Source organism: Macaca mulatta, chromosome 8 (genome assembly GCF_049350105.2).
Source record: "Macaca mulatta isolate MMU2019108-1 chromosome 8, T2T-MMU8v2.0, whole genome shotgun sequence".
NCBI classification, from domain to species: domain Eukaryota; kingdom Metazoa; phylum Chordata; class Mammalia; order Primates; family Cercopithecidae; genus Macaca; species Macaca mulatta.
This window is the reverse complement of record NC_133413.1, coordinates 153,439,323-153,461,316: the sequence shown is the minus strand read 5'-3', so window position 1 is coordinate 153,461,316 and position 21,994 is coordinate 153,439,323. Positions and strand designations below refer to the sequence as shown.

General features: G+C 49.8%; 1 protein-coding gene and 1 pseudogene across 3 annotated transcripts; one reads left to right on the top strand and one right to left on the bottom strand.

The window, feature by feature from the left end:
* Positions 1-10,561: 10,561 nt before the first annotated feature.
* LY6L (lymphocyte antigen 6 family member L) lies at positions 10,562-13,986 on the bottom strand. Of its 3 annotated transcripts, none has more exons than XM_077944325.1 (5): positions 13,656-13,986; positions 13,188-13,338; positions 12,720-12,810; positions 12,513-12,629; positions 10,562-12,327 (listed from the first exon to the last, which is right to left on the bottom strand). In XM_077944325.1, the coding sequence occupies exons 3-5, from the start codon at positions 12,790-12,792 to the stop codon at positions 12,161-12,163; spliced, it is 357 nt and encodes a 118-aa protein (XP_077800451.1). In that variant the 5' UTR covers positions 12,793-12,810; positions 13,188-13,338; positions 13,656-13,986; the 3' UTR covers positions 10,562-12,160. The 3 variants fall into 3 exon arrangements, with proteins under 3 accessions (XP_077800451.1, XP_015001668.1, XP_077800450.1); XM_015146182.3 differs by having other exon boundaries at positions 10,562-11,461; positions 13,656-13,909; XM_077944324.1 differs by having other exon boundaries at positions 13,188-13,942.
* Positions 13,987-16,361: 2,375 nt separating this feature from the next.
* Positions 16,362-21,116, top strand: LOC106999977 (uncharacterized; annotated as a pseudogene).
* Positions 21,117-21,994: the final 878 nt, after the last annotated feature.

Below are 21,994 nucleotides of genomic sequence, written 5' to 3'. Positions count from 1 at the left end.
TGACCTGACACTTTTGAAGAGTAAAGGCCAACTGTTTTGTAGAAAGCCCCATTATTTGGGATTGTTGCTTAAGTGTGCTGCTCTGTGTATTCACACTGACACATCTCTCCCACTGCCATAATATTCTGTATTTCCTTCCTTCTTGCGTACTTTTGATCTCTTTTCTCCCACAGTGACAATGCTGGCTTGTGACAAAATCAATTTATTTCAACAGTTTAATGATAATGTATCTGCATCTGTATTTATCCTATTTGAATTCACCGGGCTTTTGAATCTGTAATCTTTAGGTTTATGTTCTTTTTCAAAATTGAAACATTATCAGTCATTAGTTCTTCAGATCTCATTTCTGTACTCTACTCTTTCTCCTCTCCTTCTGTGACACCAATTATACAGCTGTTGGACTTTTTGGTATTGTTCCTGAGGTGCGGTTCATTTTTTGTTTTGTTTTGTTTTGAGACAGAGTCTCCGTCTGTCACCCAGGCTGGAGTGCAGTGGTGCGATTTTGGCTCACTGCACCCTCTGCCTCCCGAGTTCAAGTGATTCTCCTGCTTCTGCCTCCTGAGTAGCTGGGATTACAGGCACCTGCCACCACACCCGGCTAATTCTTATATTTTTAGTATAGATGGGGTTTTGCCATGTTGGCCAGGGTGGTCTTGAACTCCTGACCTCAGGTGATACATCTGCCTCAGCCTTCCAAAGTACTAGGATTACAGGCGTGAGCCACTGAGCCCGGCCTCATTTTTTTTTAAATCAGTGTCTTTTGTGTTGTTCAAATTGCACGACTGCCATACTGACTCTTTCCCTTTTCATTTCCAGTCTGCTGTTGGCCCAGCCAGAGACTGCTTTATCCTGGTGATTATGTTTCCAGTGGTGCAATTCCCACTTGGCCATTCTTCATACATTCCACTTTCTCCCTGAGCCTTCTTATCTTTCCATTTATCTCAAGAGTGTTTGCCATTACTTGCTAGAGCATTCTTATGATAATTACTTTAAAGATGTTACATAAAAAATTCTTATGATAATTACTTTAAAGCCAGTGCTGAGGGTTGGAATCATCAGCACTGGCACCTACTGGTTGCAGTTTTCCTTGCTCATTGAGATTTTCCTGATCTTTTGTAGAAGTAATTTTGGATTGTGTCCTGGGCATTTTGAATGTTATGAGAACCCGTGTCTTATTTAAGTGGTATGGAGAATGCTGCTAGTTTTGTTTTGGCAGCAATTGATGTGGTTGGGCTTATACTGCAAGTGCAGACCAACCTGCAGAGGCTGCGGCTTCCACATCAGCTCAGTCTTTAAAGCCTCATGGTGTTTGGGTATGCAGGTCACTCTGACACCTCGGTGGAGGTTGATCCCATCACCTAGCTCTCATAGTCTATGCCATCGAGGGTCACATCCATGCATGCCCAGCTCGGGAGTGAGCCCGGGGTTTTATTGACAACACGATGAATTGCTTTGCAAAGTTCCTCACCTCCTGCAGTTTCTCTGATGCTGTGTGGTCACCTGGGATTCTTCTTTGGGGCATCTAGTCAGAAGGCTGTGGCTCACTATGTCACGGTGCTTACACTTCCTCCCTCCTCAACCCCCTCTGGGGTCATGATGTGGGAAGATGTGGAGAGAAAAAGACCCATGGCCTTTACCCGCCCTCTCGGAATCACAGCTTCTCTGATTAGAGGAAAGCTCCCTGCCCTCAGCGTTGTGAGTCCCTGCAGGCTTCATGGTGGCTTCTGTGGCTACTGCCAACCCACTCCCTGAGTAAGCCCTGGAGGGGTCCCCCAGAGCTCCCCACCTGTGCCCTGGTGTCTGCTCCTAGAGTGTGGGCTGCCTTGAGTCAAGGCCACGCAATGCCAGAGGAATTAAAAGGGAAAACTTTCCACTGGTTTGGTGGCCCTCACATTTTTATCTTATTTCTCAATCTTCCTGCTAATTTTCTGATCAGAGTGTCCATTTGCATGTGTCCTGGAGGCAGCTCAGATAGCTTCTCCACGTGTTTCAGGCCGGTTTTACAGCTGCACTCAGCAGAAGAGATGGGGGGGAACTACCTCCTCCACCTGACCTTGAGCTCGAACCAGCCTTGGCAGTGCTGCCCTTGACAAGGCTGCAAGTTACCCTCTGCAGCAGGTGCCGCCCCAACATCCCTAGGGCTGTTTTCATTTGCATTTCTTCCACAAGTGAAGGGCAACATTTTTCCTTGTGTTTAAGTGATATTTTATATCACTGCCACTAATTGTTTTTGTATGTTGCTCATATTTTCTATCAAGCTTTTGGCCTTTGCCTACTTCCCCCAATTAAGAGTTGTTTATAACTCCCTGGTATGTGTTTGTTTATTTGTGTGTGTGCCCATGTGCACCTCATACAAAATATATTTTTATAGAGTCAAATTAGTCAATCTTTTATTTTTTGCATTTGGACTGAATTAAACTTAGGAAGTCTTTCTCCACACTCAGGTTATAAAGATATTCACAGTCGAGCGCGGTGGTTCACGCCTGTCACCCCAGCACTTTGGGAGGCTGAGGCAGGTGAATCACAAGGTCAGGAGTTCGAGACCAGGCTGGCCAACTTGGTGAAACACCGTCTCTACTAAAAATACAAAAAATTAGCTGGGCGTGGTGGCGGGCGCCTGTAATCCCAGCTACTTGGGAGGCTGAGGCAGAAGAATGGCTTAAACCCAGGAGGCAGAGCTTGCAGTGAGCTGAGATCGTGCCACTGCACTCCAACCTGGGCAACAGAGCAAGACTCCATCTGAAAAAAAAGATTCACATATCATTTCTTTTGGTATTTGTACACTTTGGTTGTTTAACATTAATTCTTATGTGTGCTATATGGATGTATGGGTGGAGGTCCTATTTGACTTCTTCCAGGAATCCATTCATTTGTTCAAACATCAATTTTTTAATAAGTTTATCTTTGATTCAGAGATTTGAGATTCTCCCTGTTTTGTACACTGAGTTTCCATGCATTCTTGGGTATATTTCTGGTCTTTCTATTCTACTTCACTTGATTATTCATTCTTATGACAACACCACACTGTTTTAATTTTTGAGGGTTTTTTTTTTTTTTTTTTTTTTAGTATGTTTTAATCTCTGGTAGTGCTAGCCCATCAATAACTCAACTTTTTTCGGAGTTTTCCTAACCAATCTTGAATGTTTTTGTTTGCATATGTTTCAACTTGTCTTGTTCAAGAAAAAGAAGTCATGATTTTTATAGCAATCACGTTAAATGAAAACATTTTATAAATTAGGGAGGACTGATGTCTAATGGCATTGGTGCCATTAGACAACAAGGAACCACTGAGAACAAGGAACAGCTTTACCGTTGCTCAAGGCTCCAGGTGCATCTCGCAGGAGTGCATTGAATTTTACTCCCTTAGATTTTGCACATTTTAAAATCCGATTTATTTCTAAACATTGGATTTTCCCCCCAATTGTAAATGAGGTTTTCTCTTCCATTATATCTTCTAGTTGGTTATTGCTTCTATATAATGAGGCTGTTGGTTTTCACTTTAATTTCATATTATACTACCTCACTGAATGATTTCATTGAATTTTCTAGTCTCAGCATTGCTCCATTAGGACTTTTTTCCTTTTTCCTTTTTTTTTTTTTTTTGATGGAGTCTCACTCTGTCATCCAGGCTGGAATGCATGGTGCAATCTTGGCTCACTGCATCCTCCACCTCCTGGGTTCAAGCAATTCTCCCACCTTAGCCTCTTGAGTAGCTGGGATTATAGGCGCCCACCACCACACCCAGCTAATTTTTTGTATTTTTAGTAGAGACAGGGTTTTACCATGTTGGCCAGACTGGTCTTGATCTCTTGACCTCGTGATCCACCCGCCTCAGCCTCCCAAAGTACTGGGATTACAGGCGTGAGCCACTGCGCCCAGCCAGGGCTTTCTTTAAAAAGAGTTTCTGAGGTAGATGGGTCAGCTGCAAATAGACTGTTTTCCTCAAATCTTATGCCTCCAATTGCTTTCTCTATTTTTCTTTGCTTCTGTCTCCACTGCAATGTTTAAAAAATGATGGTGCCTGTCCTGCTCTTGTTCAGTGCATTAGTGGGACTGCATCCAGTACTTTCCCATACAGTGAGTTTCTGGCTTCAGGGTTCTCTCACGCACACACACATGCACACACACACACACACACACACGCATGCACATGTGTGCACACACACAATCATGTTATTGTCCTATGTGCTACTGTATTTGTCTTGCTAATATTTTATTTAAGATTATTGCACTGATATATAAAAGTGCTGTATTTTCTTTTTTGGTATCCTCTTTATCATGTTTAGCTGTCAATGTCATGCTTGCCTTGTAAAAGGAACTTGGAAACTTTACCTCTTGGGTCCAATCTGGCAAATTATGTTTTTACTAGAAATATTTCATTTCATCTAAATTTTCAAACTTATTCCATATAGGTATGCAAAATGTCTCTTGTGGTCATTTATTTCATTTTTATTTATTTTTTTGACACAGGATCTCATTCTGCTGTCCGGTCTGGAGTGCAGTGGTGCGATCTCAGCTCACTGCAGCCTTTACCTCCTGGGCTGAAGCAATCCTCCTGCCTCAGCCTCCCCAGTAGCTGAGACGACAGACATGCACCACCCAACCCAGCTTCTTGTGCCAGTTGGATCAATTTTACTGAAGTGTTATTTACACACAACAAAAAGCACCCATTTTAAGTGGTCAGCTCAATGAATATTGGCAAATTTACACACCACATACCCACCACCACGCTCATCACACTTGCCTCCCACAACAGGTGCCTGCCATGAGTGGCATGGCCCCCCCATCGACATCCAGCTCCAGGCAGCCACTGATCCACTTCCCACCACTTGATTCAATTTCCACTTGCTGGGATTTTGCATGAATGGGTGCCTGGGACAGTTCAGCCTCTTTAACCACTCAAGCCGTTTATCTGTGTTTCCCCTTCCGTCTCATTCTCAGTCCTGCCAGCAATGTCACCATTTTGTGCATCTGTTGACTTTGTGGATCTTCTCTATTTTAGTTTATTTTGATTTCTGACTTATTCAATAACACCTTTGGGGGTACATTTTCCTTCAGACCTCCTTGGGTTTCATTTGTTGTTCTTCTCAAGGTTCTAGACCTGAATACATGGTTTCTTAATTTTCAACCCCTCTTCCTTTCTAACACTAGGGCTTAAGTCTATATGTTTTCCTCAAAGCACTGCTCTCATTTAAAACAAATGCTGGTTCTGATTTTTGTTACTATGCAGCTCAAGGAATTTTTAAAAAGCCTATTATAGTTTCTTCTTTAACAGATGAACTAACTGAAATGTTAATTAAATTTCCCATATTTGAAATTTTAAAGTTTATCTTCATAAACATTTAATTTAAATGCACATGGTCAGAGAACATGGTGCATGGGAAATGTGTTACACTGGGACATTGAACACATCAGGTCTATACCACTGGGCTGGTATGTTACCCTGGGACATTGAATGTGTCAGGTCTACACCACTGGGCTGGTGTGTTACCCTGGGACATTGAATGTGTTAGGTCTACACCACTGGGTGGGTGTGTTACTCTGGGACATTGAATGTATCAGGTCTACACCACTGGGTGGGTGTGTTACCCTGGGACATTGAACATGTCAGGTCTACACTATGGGCTGGTGTGTTAACCTGGGACATTGAATGTGTCAGGTCTACACCACTGGGCTGGTGTGTTACATGTCAGGTCTACACTATGGGCTGGTGTGTTAACCTGGGACATTGAATGTGTCGGGTCTGCCCCCCTGGGGACAGCATCGCCATTTCTGGCTGTAGGGTGTCTGATAAAAGGTCTTGATTTTCCTTTGTTACTCAACTGTATAGAAGGTTTTTTCCCCTATCAGTAGGGGGAGGATGGGTGATTGATTATCGATGTTGCTGCAGTTGTTATTTTTAAAAATAAATTTGTATATAAAAAATGATGTGTTAAAATTGAAAATCCACATACAAAAACAAAACAAAACAACAAAAAACTAACCCAGACACAAATCTTATACCTTTCACAAAAACTAACTAAAAAGGACCATAGGCCTGAATGCAAAATGCAAAACTATAAACCTCCTAGAAGAAAATGCAGGAGAAAATTGATGTGACCCTGGGTTTGGTGATGAGTTTTTAGATACAACATTGAAAACATAATCTCTAAAATTAAAAAAATTGATTAAAAAAATCGACAAAGAGGTTGGGCATGGTGGCTCAACCTGTTTCTCTTGGGCTCAAAGAATCTGCCCACCTCAGGCTCCCAAAGTGTAATCCCAGCATTTTGGGAGCCTGAGGCAGGCAGATTCCTTGAGTCCAAGGGTTTGAGACCAGCCTGGGCAACTTAGGAAGACCCTGTCTGTATTTAAAAAAAAAAAAAAAACAAAAAAACAAAACTCAATAAGAACATAAAAAATTAAGAAAGCATCTGACCAGACACCTTACCAAAGATACACCACTGGCAAGTAAGCAGATGGAACAAGGCTCAGGGAATAGGGAATTGCAAACGAAGACACCTATAAGACACCAGCACCGCTTTTTAAGTGGCTGAAATCCAGAACATTGACAATATCAACAATATCAGTTTCTGGCTGGGATGCAGAGTGGTGGGCACTCCCTGTCATTGCTGGTGAGGGTGCAAAGTGGTGTGGCCGCCGTGTATTGGGGGAAATTTTCCCTTGATACACGTAGGTTCTTTCCTATTTTCCTAAGTGTCAGTTGGTCTGAGAAATAAAGGGAAAGAGTACGAAAGAGAGAAACTTTAAAGCTGGCTGTCTGGGGGAGACATCACATGTTGGCAGGTTCCGTGATGCCCCCCTGCCATAAAACCAGCAAGTTTTTATTAGTGATTTTCAAAAGGGAGGGAGTGTACGAATAGGTTGTGGGTCACAGAGATCACATGCTGCAAGGGCGACAAAAGATCACAAGGCAGAAGGTCATGGCGAAACTCGAATCACTAATGAACTTCCATGTCCAGTTGTGAACACATTGTCATTGATAAACAAGGTTCAAGAGCAGAAAACTGGCCTGACTAGAATTCGCCAGGTGGGAATTTCCTAATGCTAGCAAGTCTGGGGGAGCTGCAGGAGACTAAGCTGTGTTTCATCCCTATCTACATCTGCATAAGGCAGACACCCCCAGAGCGGCCATTTCAGAGGCCTCCCCTAGGAATGCATTCTTTTCCCAGGGCTGTTAATTAATATTCCTTGCTGGGGAAAGCATTCAGTGATATTTGTCTTACCCGTTTTTGGTTATAAGAGAAATATGGCTCTATCCTGCTCGCCCACAGGCAGCCAGACTTTAAGGTTATCTCCCTTGTTCCCTGAACATCACTGTTATCCTGTTCTTAAGGTGCCAGATTTCGTATTATTCAAATACGCATGCTCTACAATGTGTGCAGTTAACGCAGTCATCACAGGCTCCTCAGGTGACATTCATCCTCAGCTTATGAAGATGACAGGATTAAGAGATTAAAGACAGGCATAGGAAATCACAAGAGTATTGATTATGGGGAAGGGATAAATGTCCATGAAATCTCCACAATTTATGTTCTTCTGCCATGGCTTCAGCCGGTCCCTCCGTTCAGGGTCCCTGACTTCCTGCAACAGCCACGGAAGACAGGTGTGAAGTTTCTCACACAGCTACACAGAGGCTTCCCGGCAGCTCTGGCAATTGTGCTCCGTGGCATTTAACCAGAGGGGCTGAAGACTGACGTCCACATAAGAACCTGAATGTGGACGTTTACCGTAGCTTCATTCATAATTGCCGATGCTTGGAAGCAACAAGATGTCTTTTGATAAGTGAGTGGATAAACAAATAGTGCTACATGAAGACGGTGGAATATTATTCAGGGATAAAAAGAGATAAGGTAACTAGCCATGAGAAGACATGGAGGAACTGTAAACGCACATCGCTAAGTGAAAGAAGCTAATCTGAAAATGCTCCACACTGTGTGTTTCCAACCACAGGTCATTCTGGAAAAAGGAAAACTGGAGTCAGGGAAAGAATCAGTGGTTGCTGGGGTTCAGGGGGAGGGAGGGATGACGAGGGAGAGCACAGGGGATTTCTCTCCAGCCGTGAAAGTATCCCACTAGACACAGCAGCGATGGCACCGGACACTGTGCATTTATCAAAACCCACGGAACTTTAAGGCACAAAGAGTGAATTTTTTTTTTTTTTTTGCCATTCTTCTTTTTGAAATGGAGTCCCTCTCTGTCACCCAGGCTAGAGTGAGGTGGCGTGATCTTGGCCCACTGCAACTTCTGTCTCCCCAGTTCAAGCGATTCTCCTGCCTCAGCCCCCCGAGTAGCTGGGATTACAGGTGCCCAACACCACACCTGACTAATTTTTGTATTTTTAGTAGAGACAGTGTTTCACCATGTTGGCCAGGCTGGTCTCGAACTCCTGACCTCAGGCGATCTGCCCACCTCGGCTTCCCAAAATGCTGGGATCACAGGCATGAACCACTGTGCCTGGCCTGCCATTATTCTTACGATATGGAAAAATATGGATTCTGGCTGCTTTGGTTTTTATGCGTTGCCGCACACTCCTGAGCGTTTGCCTGGCCGGCCTGGCTGCCTGCCCCGTGCCTCTCCCTTGTACATGTGGTGCTGGGCCACCTGCCTGCATGTTCTCAAGGTCCCCTGCCCTGCCCCGTCCCCCTGTTGGAGGCTCAGCCCCCGGTCTGATCGCTGCCTGTGGGGAACACAGATGGCTCAGGTTCCCCAGGTAACAGGGGGGGCCCCACTGCCCTGGAGAGACTAGAACAGTGGCTCAGAATTTTCTCAGGTCAGAAGGACAGGGAAACTGAGGGCCAGGAGAGAAGCAGTGGTGCGGGAAGGCATGCACCGCCCTCCTCATCCACCCTGACTGTCCCTTCTGTGACCACTTCCCAGTCTCATGTGCTCACCCTCAGCAAGCATTTATTTACCACTCGAGGAGTCTTTTCTCATTAATCTCTGAAGCATTCAGTCATCTTCATCTTTCCTTCCTTCATCCTCTTTTTAAAAAATCCATTTATTCAGACAAACTGTGGTGGCACACACCTGTAATCCCAGCATTTTGGGAGGTCGAGGCAGAAGGATCACTTGAGGCCAGGAGTTCAAGACCAGCCTGAGCAATACAGTGAGACTCTGTTTCCACAAAACATAAAAATGAGCTGGAGTGGTGGCACGCGCCTGTGGTCCTAGCTACTCAGGAGGGTGATGTGGGAGGATCGTTTGAGCCTGGGAAATCAAGGCTGCACTGAGCTAGGATTGTGCCACTGCACTCCAACCTGGGCAACAGAGCAAGACCTTGTCTCAGATAATAATTTTTTAAAAATCAATGTATTATGCAATGTTTCTGAGTTCCAGCTGAGCAGGCGCCCTGAAGGAATTGTGGTTCCCGTCCTCCTGTCCAGAGAGGCCAAAGCCCCCAGCTCTCAAAGGCACAAGAGTGGCTGGTCCAGTGGCTGTGGGGAGGGGGGCCATAGGCCCCTGACCCCAGCACAGGTGCCCAGATTAGATTCACACATATTTCCTGGGAAAATGCATCAGGGAAGACCTGCACCGCCACTCTCACTGCGGCCAGATCACTTCCCAGTGCCTTCCTGTGCAGAAAAACAGAAGCTTTCGGGCCAGGGTCCTGGGGAATCTCCTCCCAGCACTGGTCTTGCTGGCTGCCCCAAGGCGTCGGATGCCAGATTCCTGACGTTACGAGGAGCACCAGGTGCCCTGCCCTGAGGATCTGCCCTAGCCAGCAGGGTTGGAATTCAGCCGATAATTCATAACCGCAAGAGGAGGGGAGCAGGTCCTGCTCTGCCCGGGAACCTGAGGACCCTTCTCTGGAGAGCCTGCAGCCTGCCGAGGACAGGGGATCCAGGGCCTCTACCTGAGGGGGCTGCCATGGCCACCTGGGTCCACAGGGGCAACATTGACTGGCTGGAGGACAGCGGGGGGTGCAGTGCACAGGCGCAGGGGTGCAGGCTGCAGGGGTGCTGTGAAGACCTGCCCTCGGGCAGCAGGTGGCAGACCCAGCATTGTCCTTCATCTGGGGCTTTGCTACCTGGTGAGGCCACCTCCTTCCCGATGCAGAAGGCCTCCTTCTCAGCCACCCCTGCCCTAGGACAGCTCCAGGATGTCCCATGGTGCCCTGCTTAGCCTGGCCAGTCCTGAACTCGGCATTGGTCCCCTCTGCCCCAGGCTGCCCATTACCCGTGCCTCACCTGGCAGCCCTCCCATTCCTACCCTCCCCTTGCTGGCACTGTCCATCAGTCCTGACCTCCTGTTATCCTACTGTGGCTGCTCAGACGGGCACCCCAACCCTGGTCACATGCCACAGACCCCTTTCTCCAGGCTCATCCCCACCTCCATTCAGGGGCCCCAGCCCTTCTAGGATCCCAGCCCCGAGCCTGTGACATACTGCTTACCCACTGCTGGGCCCTAGGCTGCAGGGACAGTCCCTATCCTCAACCTCCCAGCTGGAAGGTTTTTTGCAGATCTGGCTGCTCCAGTGGCCGCCAGTACCAACCCACAGAGCCCTTTGCTGAGGACTGGGCAGGGTGGGTGGACGGGAAGGAGCAGGAAGGAATGAGCACCATGGAGCATGAGAGTTTATTATCTCCAAGAGGGTGAAGGTCATAGTCCCAATGGACGGGTGGGGGCACCCACAGTGTTATCCTTCCTGGGTTTCCCTTGGGCAGAGGGGGAGCCCCAGCTGTGGCCGCACCCGGGCTCTCCTGCCCCTCGAGGGGTCCTGGACAGCATTCAGGGCAAGGGGCCTCATGCAAGGGGCCATCGTCCACCAGAGACACCGTCCTTCCCCATCACCCAACACCAGAGGCACCATCCTTCCCCATCACCCAACACCAGAGGCGCCGTCCTTCCCCATCACCCAACACCAGAGGCGCCGTCCTTCCCCATCACCCAACACCAGAGGTACCGTCCTTCCCCATCACCCAACACCAGAGGCGCCGTCCTTCCCCATCACCCAACACCAGAGGCGCCGTCCTTCCCAACACCCACACCGGAGGCACCGTCCTTCCCCAGGAGGAGCAGTTGCTGAATCCACAGGGTTCCCCAGCAAAGGGGCCCCTGTGGGGGAGAAGCGAGGTGGCTAGATCCAGGGTGGAGGCAATGGCACCTTCCCCACCACCTCAGAGAGGGAGGGTCCCCCCCAGTGTCCCGGAAGGGGCAGACACAGGATGGCAGTGGGAGGCAGGAGACAGGACGGGCCAGCAGGGCCAGGAGGGGGTGTAGAGGGAGGGCCCTCACAACAGGGCCCTGAGGAGGCCGAGGCCCACCTGGAGCAGGAGCCCCCCTTGCAGGGCCCAGCGCCCCTCCTGTGGGGTTGGTGCCCTGTTGCAGAGAGCCCCGGAACAGCAGCGCCTAGTTATCACGCCTTGCACCGTGGGGGCTGGCGTCCATTCGAACTTCGTGTTGGTGTTGGGACATCTGGGAGCACAGCGTTTGCTGAGCAGGGTGTGTACACTCCATTCTGCAGAAAAGAGGAGAGGCAGGTGGCCCCAGAGCCCCCAGCAAGGAAGTATCCACAGTTATCAGGAAAATGCAAGGATGCTTTCCAAAGGGGCAGCCGGGACCCAGAAGAACTAGAGCAAGGAATCTGGCCCTATGAGGGGGACCAAGAGACCACCGTCTCCTGTCCTTTCCTGGGCAAGGCGCTGCAGAGCTGGGGACCCTGGCTGCCCAGGCCACCTCCGCCCCGCAGCACAGCAAATACAGACTCCAGGGCAACTGGCTGTAAGGGGCTTTCCCTGGAAGCCAGGCACAGCCTGGACCACCCCTGCCAGCCCGGGGGCACGTGCGTCGTGGGGAGAAGGGGTGACTCAGAGCAGTGGAAAGGGGCTGCCCATCACAGAAAACCTGCTGGGCTGGGTGCCCAGCCCTGGGCTCCTTGCTCTGCTGCTCACTTAAAGACATGGCAGAGACTTTCTGATGGACACGTGTCTGTCAACAACCACGGAACCCCTGAAGGGATGTACAACACTCAAAATCCAAATGGTGGAGAAAAGAGCTTGGGTGGAATCTCCTTTATGTGTCATAGTATGTTATGGCGTGTTGTGTTGCATTCTATTTTATTATATTATGTTGTATTGTATCGTATTATATTAAGTTGCAGTATACACGTTATATTCATTACGTTGTGTTATACTCTATGACACTGTCATACAGTGTATTAGATTCCAGTGCAGCCTGCCCCATGCTGGGCTGTAGGGCTGTGCCAGGAAGGGCGGATAACCCATCCACCCGAACAGCTGCCTCTCCCCACCCCGTGTGTTCCTGCTGTCTTCGTAAATTCAGTGACATCAGAGCCTTTGTCCTGCTGACAGTTCCTAGAGACACCTCAAATGGAGGAGAAAAAGAAAAGTCAAAATTCACACTCTGGGATGCTCGCCCAAACCCAGCGCGGGAGAGAGAGCAGGAGGCACTGTCGGACCCACACGTCCCCAGGTCCTGGAGGACGCATCAGCTGAGTTGCTGAGAGGCGGGGCACCCGGCAACTGCCCTCTGCCCCAGGGGGGACTCACCAAAAGAGACGACCACCTCGTTGGAGATGCAGACTTGGTCCAGCGGGCTGCACGCGGTGGGCGGGCACTGCCTCCAGCTGCTCACCTTGAAGCACTGGTAGCAGCTCAGGTTCCGAGCTGTGGGCAGCAAGCGGGCCGCGGTGGACCAGGGTCCCCAGCCCCAGCCCCAGCCCTGATGCCCCGAGCCCTGTCAGGGCCGCTCCTTACCTGGCATCGTGGCGCAGACAGCAGACGCGGCAGCCAGCGGGAGGGCACACAGGGCTAGGACGAGCCCCTCCATGACGCCAGAGGGCTCAGCCTGAGTGGGGTGAGGTGGGTGTTGCGGGGGACTTCGCCCAGAGAGCCCCCTCCCCAGCTTCCTGCTCCCTAACCGGGCTTCACTCAGGGCGCAGCCCCCATCCCACCCCAGCCTCCTGCGCTCCTGGACTCGGCTTCACCCAGGATGCCCCCCACCCCCAACCTCCTGCACTCCTTGGCGGGGCTTCACCGAGGGCGTCCCCGACCCCCAGCGTCCTGCTTCCGCGCTCGCTCTCCTCCCTTCCCCGCATCCCCTCTCCCTGGGCCCTCTGCCTTTGGTCCCCCTTCCAATCTCTCTGTCTAAACTCCTCGGAGCCCCATTCTCACCCGACCCTCATCCCAGCCCCCGGCCCACAGTCCGGACCCCTCTCCAGGCACCTTCTCTCCTGCCGGGCTGCGGGGATCTGCGCCCTGGAGGAGGAGTCAGCCCTGGGACCGAGGGGCTGGACCGGCCAGCCCCTCCTCTGGTCTCTTGCACTGGGGCGGCTCCGGGGTTCCGAGGGCCTCAGCGTCTGCCTGCAGCCGCCTCCTGGGGAAAATAGCCCGAGACCCGGGAGGAGGGGGACGCCTGCAGGTCCCCCCAAGGCCAGCCTCAACCCCAATCACAGACCCTGGGCTCCACGCCGTAGGGAACGTCGGGCCAGATTTGGTTCCTGACTCGGGGACCCACGGAGGCTGAGGGAGACCCAGAGGGCGCGGAGGGCGGGACGACCCTTTCCCTGGGGTGGGGCGGGAGTGGTCTGGATTTGGCCGCGGACGGGGGAGGGAGGAGGCTTCAAGGCGGAGGAGGAGGAAGAGGGAGGAGGCGGAGTAGGGACCCTGGGGCGCAGGTGAGGTTTGGACAACCTGAGATGGAACGGGAGGCGGCCAGGGCAGGGCGGCCCGGAGCCGGCCAGGCAGATCCAGGAAGGAGCTTAGATCCAGGAAGGGCAAATGAGGTCGGCGGGGATGGTTAGGCCACAGGCACAGAATCTTCGTTCTTTCTAGAGTGCTTGGAGGCTTTCCCCGGCAGAGGTGGCCTGGGAGGAGGGGAGAAGGGAGGAGAAGGGCAGACGCCTCCAGGGGCCCCTCGGGCGCGTTCAGTGGCTCAGAGAAAAGCAGGGCTTAGCCTTACAGGAGCCTGGAGCTGCCGCAGGGGTTGGAGGCTGCTGCTCCAGAACCCTTGCTAAGTTTCTGGGACCTGCAGGGGGCTGAGTCCGGGCCTTTGAAGACTGGTGCCCTGGAAAAACGGCTCCTGCGCAGGCTGCCTCCCAGCTCTGTCCTCCCACACTTCCACCTCTCACAGGTGAGGCTGGGGCCCAGCCGGGTCTGTCCGGGTGCTTAAGCGTCCCTGGGCCCCTCGGAGGCTGTGGTTCCAATTTCTTTTGCAGCATCTGCCCGGACCCATGTAGGTCCTGGATGCAGAGTGTTAGGCCGCCCCGTCACAGCGCAGACCTGCCCCCTCCCCACTAAACTCATCTGCCTCCTACACGGAGTCTTTCCTTTGTCCTGTCGTTTATTCTGTTGTTGTTGTTGTTTATTTTTTTATCCCTGGGAGCCAAGGGAGTTGACCCATGTTCTCACTGGGCCACTGGAACCCAACAGCGTGGACATCCCGGTTGGTGGGCACCCAGCTCTCTCCTCCAGAGGCACTGTCGCACCCTCCCCCACCTCACCAGGGGGCACAGGGCCCTGCTGGACCCAAGCGACGTCAGGAAATGCTGTCCTCAGTCTGGAGGACCACCGACCCACTTTCCTCCACGGAGCCCCTCCCTGGGACCTCGGTGTCCCGAAGCTGTCTCACTAAGGGGTAGCCCCAGGCTCTCCCCTCCAGCCCGGGTGGTCACACAGTTTTCACTCTGTGTCAGGTTCACTCTTTTCTCCTTCCTGCCTTCATTTCCTGAATCACATCCTTTTGAGCATGTGTGATGACAAGGCAGGGCTGGACCCTGGGTCTGCAGCAGTGAACCGGCCCAGTCACCTGCCCTAAGGGGTCTTGCAGGAAGTAAGTGGCAGAAAGAAGAAAGGGGTAACTGCTACCCATAAGGTGGTTGGGAAGGGCTGCCCCTGGCCCCAGCATGACTGCTGCCCACCACCTCCAGGGGCCTGGCATCCTCTCCTGCACTGCAGCCCAGCAAACCCCTCCCCTGCTGTGGCTTCCGGTGACAGCTGCTGGGAGAGAAGGTGCCGACCCGGCCCAAGAGTGAGTGTGCAGGCAGGTGGCGCCATTTCCCCTTCGTCCACGCAGTGGCCCACCCAGCAGGACTGTCCCGTTCCTGTTTCCCCTGGTGCATGCTCTAGGGATGCCCCAGATGGGCCCTGCCCTCTGACCCCTGCCTGACCAGGCTCAGCGTCCTCTGCTCCCTTTGTCCTCTGATGCTCTAGCCCTTTCTGCCTGTGTGTCGGTCGGGGCTGTTTTGGGGGTGGGTTTAGAGGGCACGGGATGGAAGTCGTTTGGAGGGGAGGGGCCATATGCCCTTTGTTTATCATGTGCATTTTTTCATTTGCCATTCACACTGTGATTGATTTGAATGAATCTGGCACTGTGAAATCTGCAAAGTCAAAAATCAAAAAGAACAATCAAAAGAACAGTGGCATTGGAGGCACGTGCAATAAAGGAGTCCAGGTGGCAGTTGGAGGTCAGAGGCTGGAAGGAATACACAGTTCTCAAAGGAAGTGGCTGAGGGGTCTGTAGATACTCATCTGAGCCTGCGGCTGGTGGTGGGATGTTGGAGCAGCCACGGCCAAGAGGGCCATGCTCAGAGCCGCACAGCTTTTAGTGCCCACGAGAAGGCACTGGCCCTCCTCAGGGCTGACCAAGTTCCTCGGTACTGCATCCAGCTGTGCTCCTGGCCTCGTTTTTTCTCTCCTTGGTGAATTAACTCCCAGACACAGCAGCCCCTGGAGGTGGCGGGGAGTAGCCAGGGATGGGAAAGGGTCAGTCAGCCTGTGGTCAGCAGGGCGGCGGGTGCAGGCCTGGTGTTCCCAGGATACTTTGCTGGGTCATGCAGTTGTCCCCATCACGGATCACTCCAGCTCCCCGGAAGGCACAGGCTGTTGCTGTTCCTGGGGGCACCCCTGGAATGAGCATAGTTCGTGGACAGGCTTCAAAACAGCCCAGAGCAAAGATGTGGCTGTGAGGGAGGGGCACGGCTCTGGGGTCTTTGCCTCCACGGTTCCCTGACTTGGTCCCGCAGTTGCCCTGGAGAGGCAGGGCCACCTCATTAAGGGCTTGCTTGTTCCTGATGGTCTCTGTCAGGAGCCCCTGTCCCCTGGCCCCAGACTCCAACACCTGTCCAGGTGTGTGAGCCAGTGTCCCTCTGGCAGCAGAGAGGCCTGTAGGAGCACAGCCCACAGGCCCCAGTGACATTTGCTGAGTGTTTATTCTATCAATATTCTTCATTTCTGGCCTGACTTCAATCCTAGGAGGTGGGTACCATGATGAGTCCAATTCTAAAAATAATAAAATGGAACAGAGACCTGAGGAGATGGCTTCCTGATGGGGGACCAATGTCCCAATTTTAGCACCAAAGTCCTGCGACCTGGGAAGCCCTCAGTGCTGGGCAAACCCGGATGGTTGGTGCCCTGATTCAGGATCACCCAGGTAATAGGTAGAGGGCTGAATTCAAGCCCGGCGCAGCCGCGCGGAGCCTCAGCCTGCACTCTGCTTCTGAGTGGAGCCGGGAGCAGCACTGTCCAAGGAACCCGGGTCATAAAACCCAGCTGGCGAATAGGAACCATGTTTGTATGTTCTAGAAGATGAAAGAATAGAATTTAACTGAATAACAAAGATCAGGGTACATTATGCACAATTAGGACACATATATTTTAATGAAGAAAGTAATTAAATAAAAAAGTGTTTTATTTATGTTTATATATTTTTGCTTGTGTATATATGTGTATATAATGTTTTAGATATACAAATATATATTGTAAGTGTTTCATATTTTATTTCATATTTTATATTTATGTTTTGTTATAAATATGTTGATCAGTTATAAATGTATGTAAATAAGTTCTGTGAATGTTTTCTGTGTCAGTGTTTTGGGTGTGTATATATTTATTTAACTTTTTAAAGTATAGATCTCAATCAGGAAAATGTGAGAGCTTCCTGTTTAGATGAAGTGGATGACCTTCCTTCCTGCCCTTATTGTATTCACCGTCCGAGAGCTGGGTGCCAGGAAGCTGCTGTGTGGGTATGTGCGCCAACCCTGGCATAGGCATGGACAGAAACACACCGTGGAATTTTTCCAGTGAGGGAATCTTGGCGCGATGTCCAGAGGCCTCCCCGAGAGGTGTCCTGAATGAGTCCCACAGTCTCCGTCCCTGCACTCTTGCTATGGAATGCTAGGCTGAATTGTTGAACTGAAGATGACTGTGCTCCCGCTATACTTATACCTCTGACTCTTTTTCCTTTTCACCTTGGCTGTTGGGAAGCTCAGATCCTAACCATTTGCCCCCAGGCACACGTGTGGGGCCTGGCAGGTTTCTTGTTGCCCCTCGTGGCTCTGCTCAGGTCGTAACTTGCTTGCCTTTCTCCTCCCCTTGCCATGTGGAACCCTGGTTTGAGCGTCAATTCTTAGGGCCGTGGAGCTTTAGCCCTTTTGACTGTTCATAGTTTTGGTGCCTTGGCTTCTTTCATGCTCCAGTTCCTGGCCCTGCCTTGGGGGCTCCATGCACAGCTCTCCCTGGGAACAGGTCGTCTCCTTGCCCTGTCTTAATCTGGGGACTGGTGTCTGGGTGTCCCCAGCGAGACCCCTCTCTGCTGCTGACAGGGCTTCCAGGAGGAACGACAGCGGCACCCCAGAGAGGCATGAGGGTGCAGAGAGAGCTGGGTCAGCAGTGGGGGCCTCACACGCTGGCTCCTCACTCCCCATGCCTGAGCAATTCATCAGGTGCTCTCCTTAGATGGACAGGTGTGTGCGATTGTGTTCCGTTTCTGACTTTGGGTTTAGTGACGTCAGTAAACATCAGGTTTAGACCTGAATGGTCTCCCCACGGTGCACAGCCCTTCTTGTTAATGCTGCAAAATCAGTCAAACACACAGCCACCAGGGAGCCCTTGAACCAGAGAGCCCAGTACTTTCATTTTGTTCTAAATGTACAGATTGTTATTATTTTCTTTTTTTTCAAGGCAACAGTGAGCAAGGATTTTGTTATCATTTTCAAACTGGCACATTTACCACGCTGACAATATTCTCTGACCCAGCACAGAAGTTCTTAACAAAAGCATCAGTGACATAGTCACACATATTAAAAGATTGAAAACCACTATTCTAATAAACCACAGTTAAAGAAGAAGTCATATTGGAAATTAAAATACCTAGAAATGATTAAAACTAAGATACTACTATCAAAACTATTGGGCTGCAGCAAAAGCTGTACCTGAGAAAAAAAATCTAACTGTACATATTTGCATTGGGAAATAAGAAAGGTCAATTTTTTTTTTTTTTTTAAGATGGAGTCTTGTTCTCTTGCCCAGGCTGGAGTGCAGTGGTGCAATCTTGGCTCACTGCAACTTCTGTCCCCCGAGCTCAAGTGATTCTCCTGCCTCAGCTTCCCAAGTAGCTGAGAGTACAGTTGTGCACCATCACGCCTGGCTACTTTTTGTATTTTTAGTAGAGACGAGGTTTCATCATGTTGCCCAGGCTGGTCTCGAACCCCTGGCCTCAAATGATCCACCCTCCTCAGCCTACCAAAGTGCTGGGATTACAGGCATGAGCCACCATGCCTGGCCTTATTTTTGAATTAATAATTTTCTCAGCCATTAGAGTGATATTTAGTGAGTAGGAGGGAGACTTTTTTCTTAGGGAATCAATGCTGGAGTTATTGGGGGAAACCGGTGGGAAGCCTGAAGTTAGCAAGCTCAGGGTCCAATCTCCGCATTTTGAAACTCAACTGAAGAAAAGAGACAGGACTGAGAATGCCTATTAACAAAACAGAAAACCAAGGTAAAATCACATGGCTATGGCTGTGTCTTCGAAGGAACAAAAATTAGACAAATATCTGGTAAGACTGAATAAGGAAAAAAGATCCACAGATGAATAATGTAAATGAAAAAATGGGTCATAATGACAAATAACTCCCAGATTTTGTAATGCAAAAAGACAAGAGTTTCACTTCCAGTTAGCATGAGGAAAGAGTGTGAAGCCATCCTTTCTATCTCAACAATGAGAAAGAAATGGAATTATGTACAAAAATTATCACTGCTTTCAAATGCATTGGAAAGTGATGGGTGCAAATCTGAAGGAACTGCCAGTCTCGGGAGGCCCTTCCTCGCAGTGGAGCTGAATGGTGCTGAGGGCGGGTTAGTCATTGGCAGAGCTCTATCTGCAGGGAGAGACTGATGTTTCTTGGTTCTTTTGCATATAATTTCTAGTACACTACCAAAAATTATAAGAATTACAGGAGAGTGTGATTTTCTTTCTTTTTTTTTTTTATTTGAGACAGAGTCTCGCTCTGTCGCCCAGGCTGGAATGCAGTGGCCGGATCTCAGCTCACTGCAAGCTCTGCCTCCCAGGTTCACGCCATTCTCCTGCCTCAACCTCCCGAGTAGCTGGGACTACAGGCGCCCGCCACCTTGCCCGGCTAGTTTTTTGTATTTTTTTTAGTAGAGACGGGGTTTCACCATGTTAGCCAGGATGGTCTCGATCTCCTGACCTTGTGATCCGCCCATCTCGGCCTCCCAAAGTGCTGGGATTACAGGCTTGAGCCACCGCGCCCGGCCGAGAGTGTGATTTTCAACCAAGAGATAAGCTATGCGATAGAAGCAGACACACAGATAACCCAGATGAAAGAATTAGCAGACAAGTGCTTTACAATACTGTTGTAAATACATGAAATAAGATGGAGGAAAGGATGAACAAAATGGATGAAAAGATGGAGAATTTCAACAGAGAGATGGAAACTATGAAAATAAGTGCTTATCTGTTATTAAAAATAAATAATAAAAATAAGTTTTTATTATTATATTAACCAATTAATATAATACCTGAAATTAAGAACTCATTGGATGGGCTTAAGAGCAGACCAAACATACAGTAGCAAAAAGGATTAATAAAATTTCAGACAGGTCCATAGAAATTATCCAAAATAAAGCACAGAGACAAAATAGAATTAAAAGTACACATACACACACACACACACACACACACACACACACACACACAGAGGAGAGGGCCATATGGTACTGATCCAACTGTCTAACATGTATATTGGAATCCCAGGAGAAGGGTGAGAATGGGATAGGAGCAATATTATTTTTATGTATAGTAGCCAATTTTCCAAAACTGATAAGAGGCATTAACCCACAGATTCAATAGGCTTATTGAACTCCATGAAGTATAAAGCTGAAGAAAGCCATACTTAGTCACATCGTAGTCAAACTGCTGAAACTAAAGGAAAAGAGAAAACTGTTAGATGTAGCCAGGAGAAAAAAACACCTTAGCACTAGGGAACCCCGAGAACGACGGCTGTCTCCTTAAACAGGAACCCTGAGAACGACGGCTGTCTCCTTAAACAGGAACCCCAGGGATGACGGCTGTCTCCTCAAACAGGAACCCCAAGGATGACGGCTGTCTTCTCAAACAGGAACCCTGAGAACGACGGCTGTCTCCTCAAACAGGAACCACGAGAATGACAGCTGTCTCCTCTAATAGGAACCAAGAGAATGACGGCTGTCTCCTCAAACAGGAACCCTGAGAACGACGGCTGTCTCCTCAAACAGGAACCCCGAGAACGACGGCTGTCTCCTTAAACAGGAACCCCAAGGATGACGGCTGTCTCCTCAAACAGGAACCACGAGAATGACAGCTGTCTCCTCTAATAGGAACCAAGAGAATGACAGCTGTCTCCTCAAACAGGAACCCCAAGGATGACGGCTGTCTCCTCAAATAGGAACCATGAGAATGACGGCTGTCTTCTCAAATAGGCACCCCCAGAATGATGGCTGTCTCCTCAAACAGGAACCCTGAGGATGACGGCTGTCTCCTCAAACAGGAACCCCCAGAATGATGGCTGTCTCCTCAAACAGGAACCCCGAGGATGACAGCTGTCTTCTCAAACAGGAACCCCGAGGATGATGACTGTCTTCTCAAACAGGAACCCCCAGAATGACGGCTGTCTTCTCAAACAGGAACTTTGGAAGCCAGAAGCAGACACTGGTAAGAAATCAAATTGCCAGCTTGGACTCTGACACTATGCACAATTTCCCTCACAAATTAGGGCAAAATAAAGGCATTTTTCAGATAAATAAAAGCTGAGAGGAATTGCTGCCAACTGTGATGTCAGGAGGAAGCGTGGGGATGTCACATCCTTTTCAGAAGGTAAATGTGAGGGGAGGTTGTGTTAGATGCTGTGTTGACTTTGGGGTGGATGGTGCTGGATTTTCTGTTGTAGCCTTGAACCCAGCACACCCTCTTCTGAAGAACCACCAGACTCCCTCCCGTGTGGCTCTGAATTAGAGTTTTCCAAGGGAAACTCACGTAGAACTTGGAAGATTAAGCAGAGGCCCTCCTTTCCAGTGATGGCTGAAGCCGGGCGCGTGTGTAGACGGCACAGAGATCCTCCTGCGAGCTCGTGGAGATGCTCGTTGCTGTAGAGAGTGACAGTAGGTGGAAGCTGTTTGGGGACCTTGGGGATTGCAGCAGCTTCCAGGAAAACTTATTTATTTATCAATAGACTCTATTTCTTTGAGCAGTTTTAGCTTTATAGAAAATTGAGAAGATAGTACAGAGGGTGCCCATGCATCCTCCTGTCTCTCACATTTCTCCTGTTACTAACACCCTGCATTCACGTGGTACAATGGAAAAACCAATATTGACACGTGGTTACTAACACAAGTTTATAGCTTACATCAGGGCTCACTCTTTGTGTTGTATATTCTGTGGGTTTTGACAAATCCATAACATCATGTGTCCACCATTACAATGTTGCAGAATCGTTTCAGGGCCCTAAAAATCCCCTTGCTCCACCCACTCATCCCTCCCCTCTAACCCATAGCCCTCTGACCACTGCTGCCAGGAGAATGTTTGAGACCTCTTCTTGGGTGCTTCAAGCTGACATGTCCACCATCAAGTCTTCTCACTGTGTTGACTTTGGTGTGGCCGCTGTAACATCCCCTGTCCCCTGTTCATTCACGTGTATTTTGTCCTCAGTGTGGGGACAGCTTCCCTGACATCCATGCTGCTGGGTCTTCCACCAGTCGTG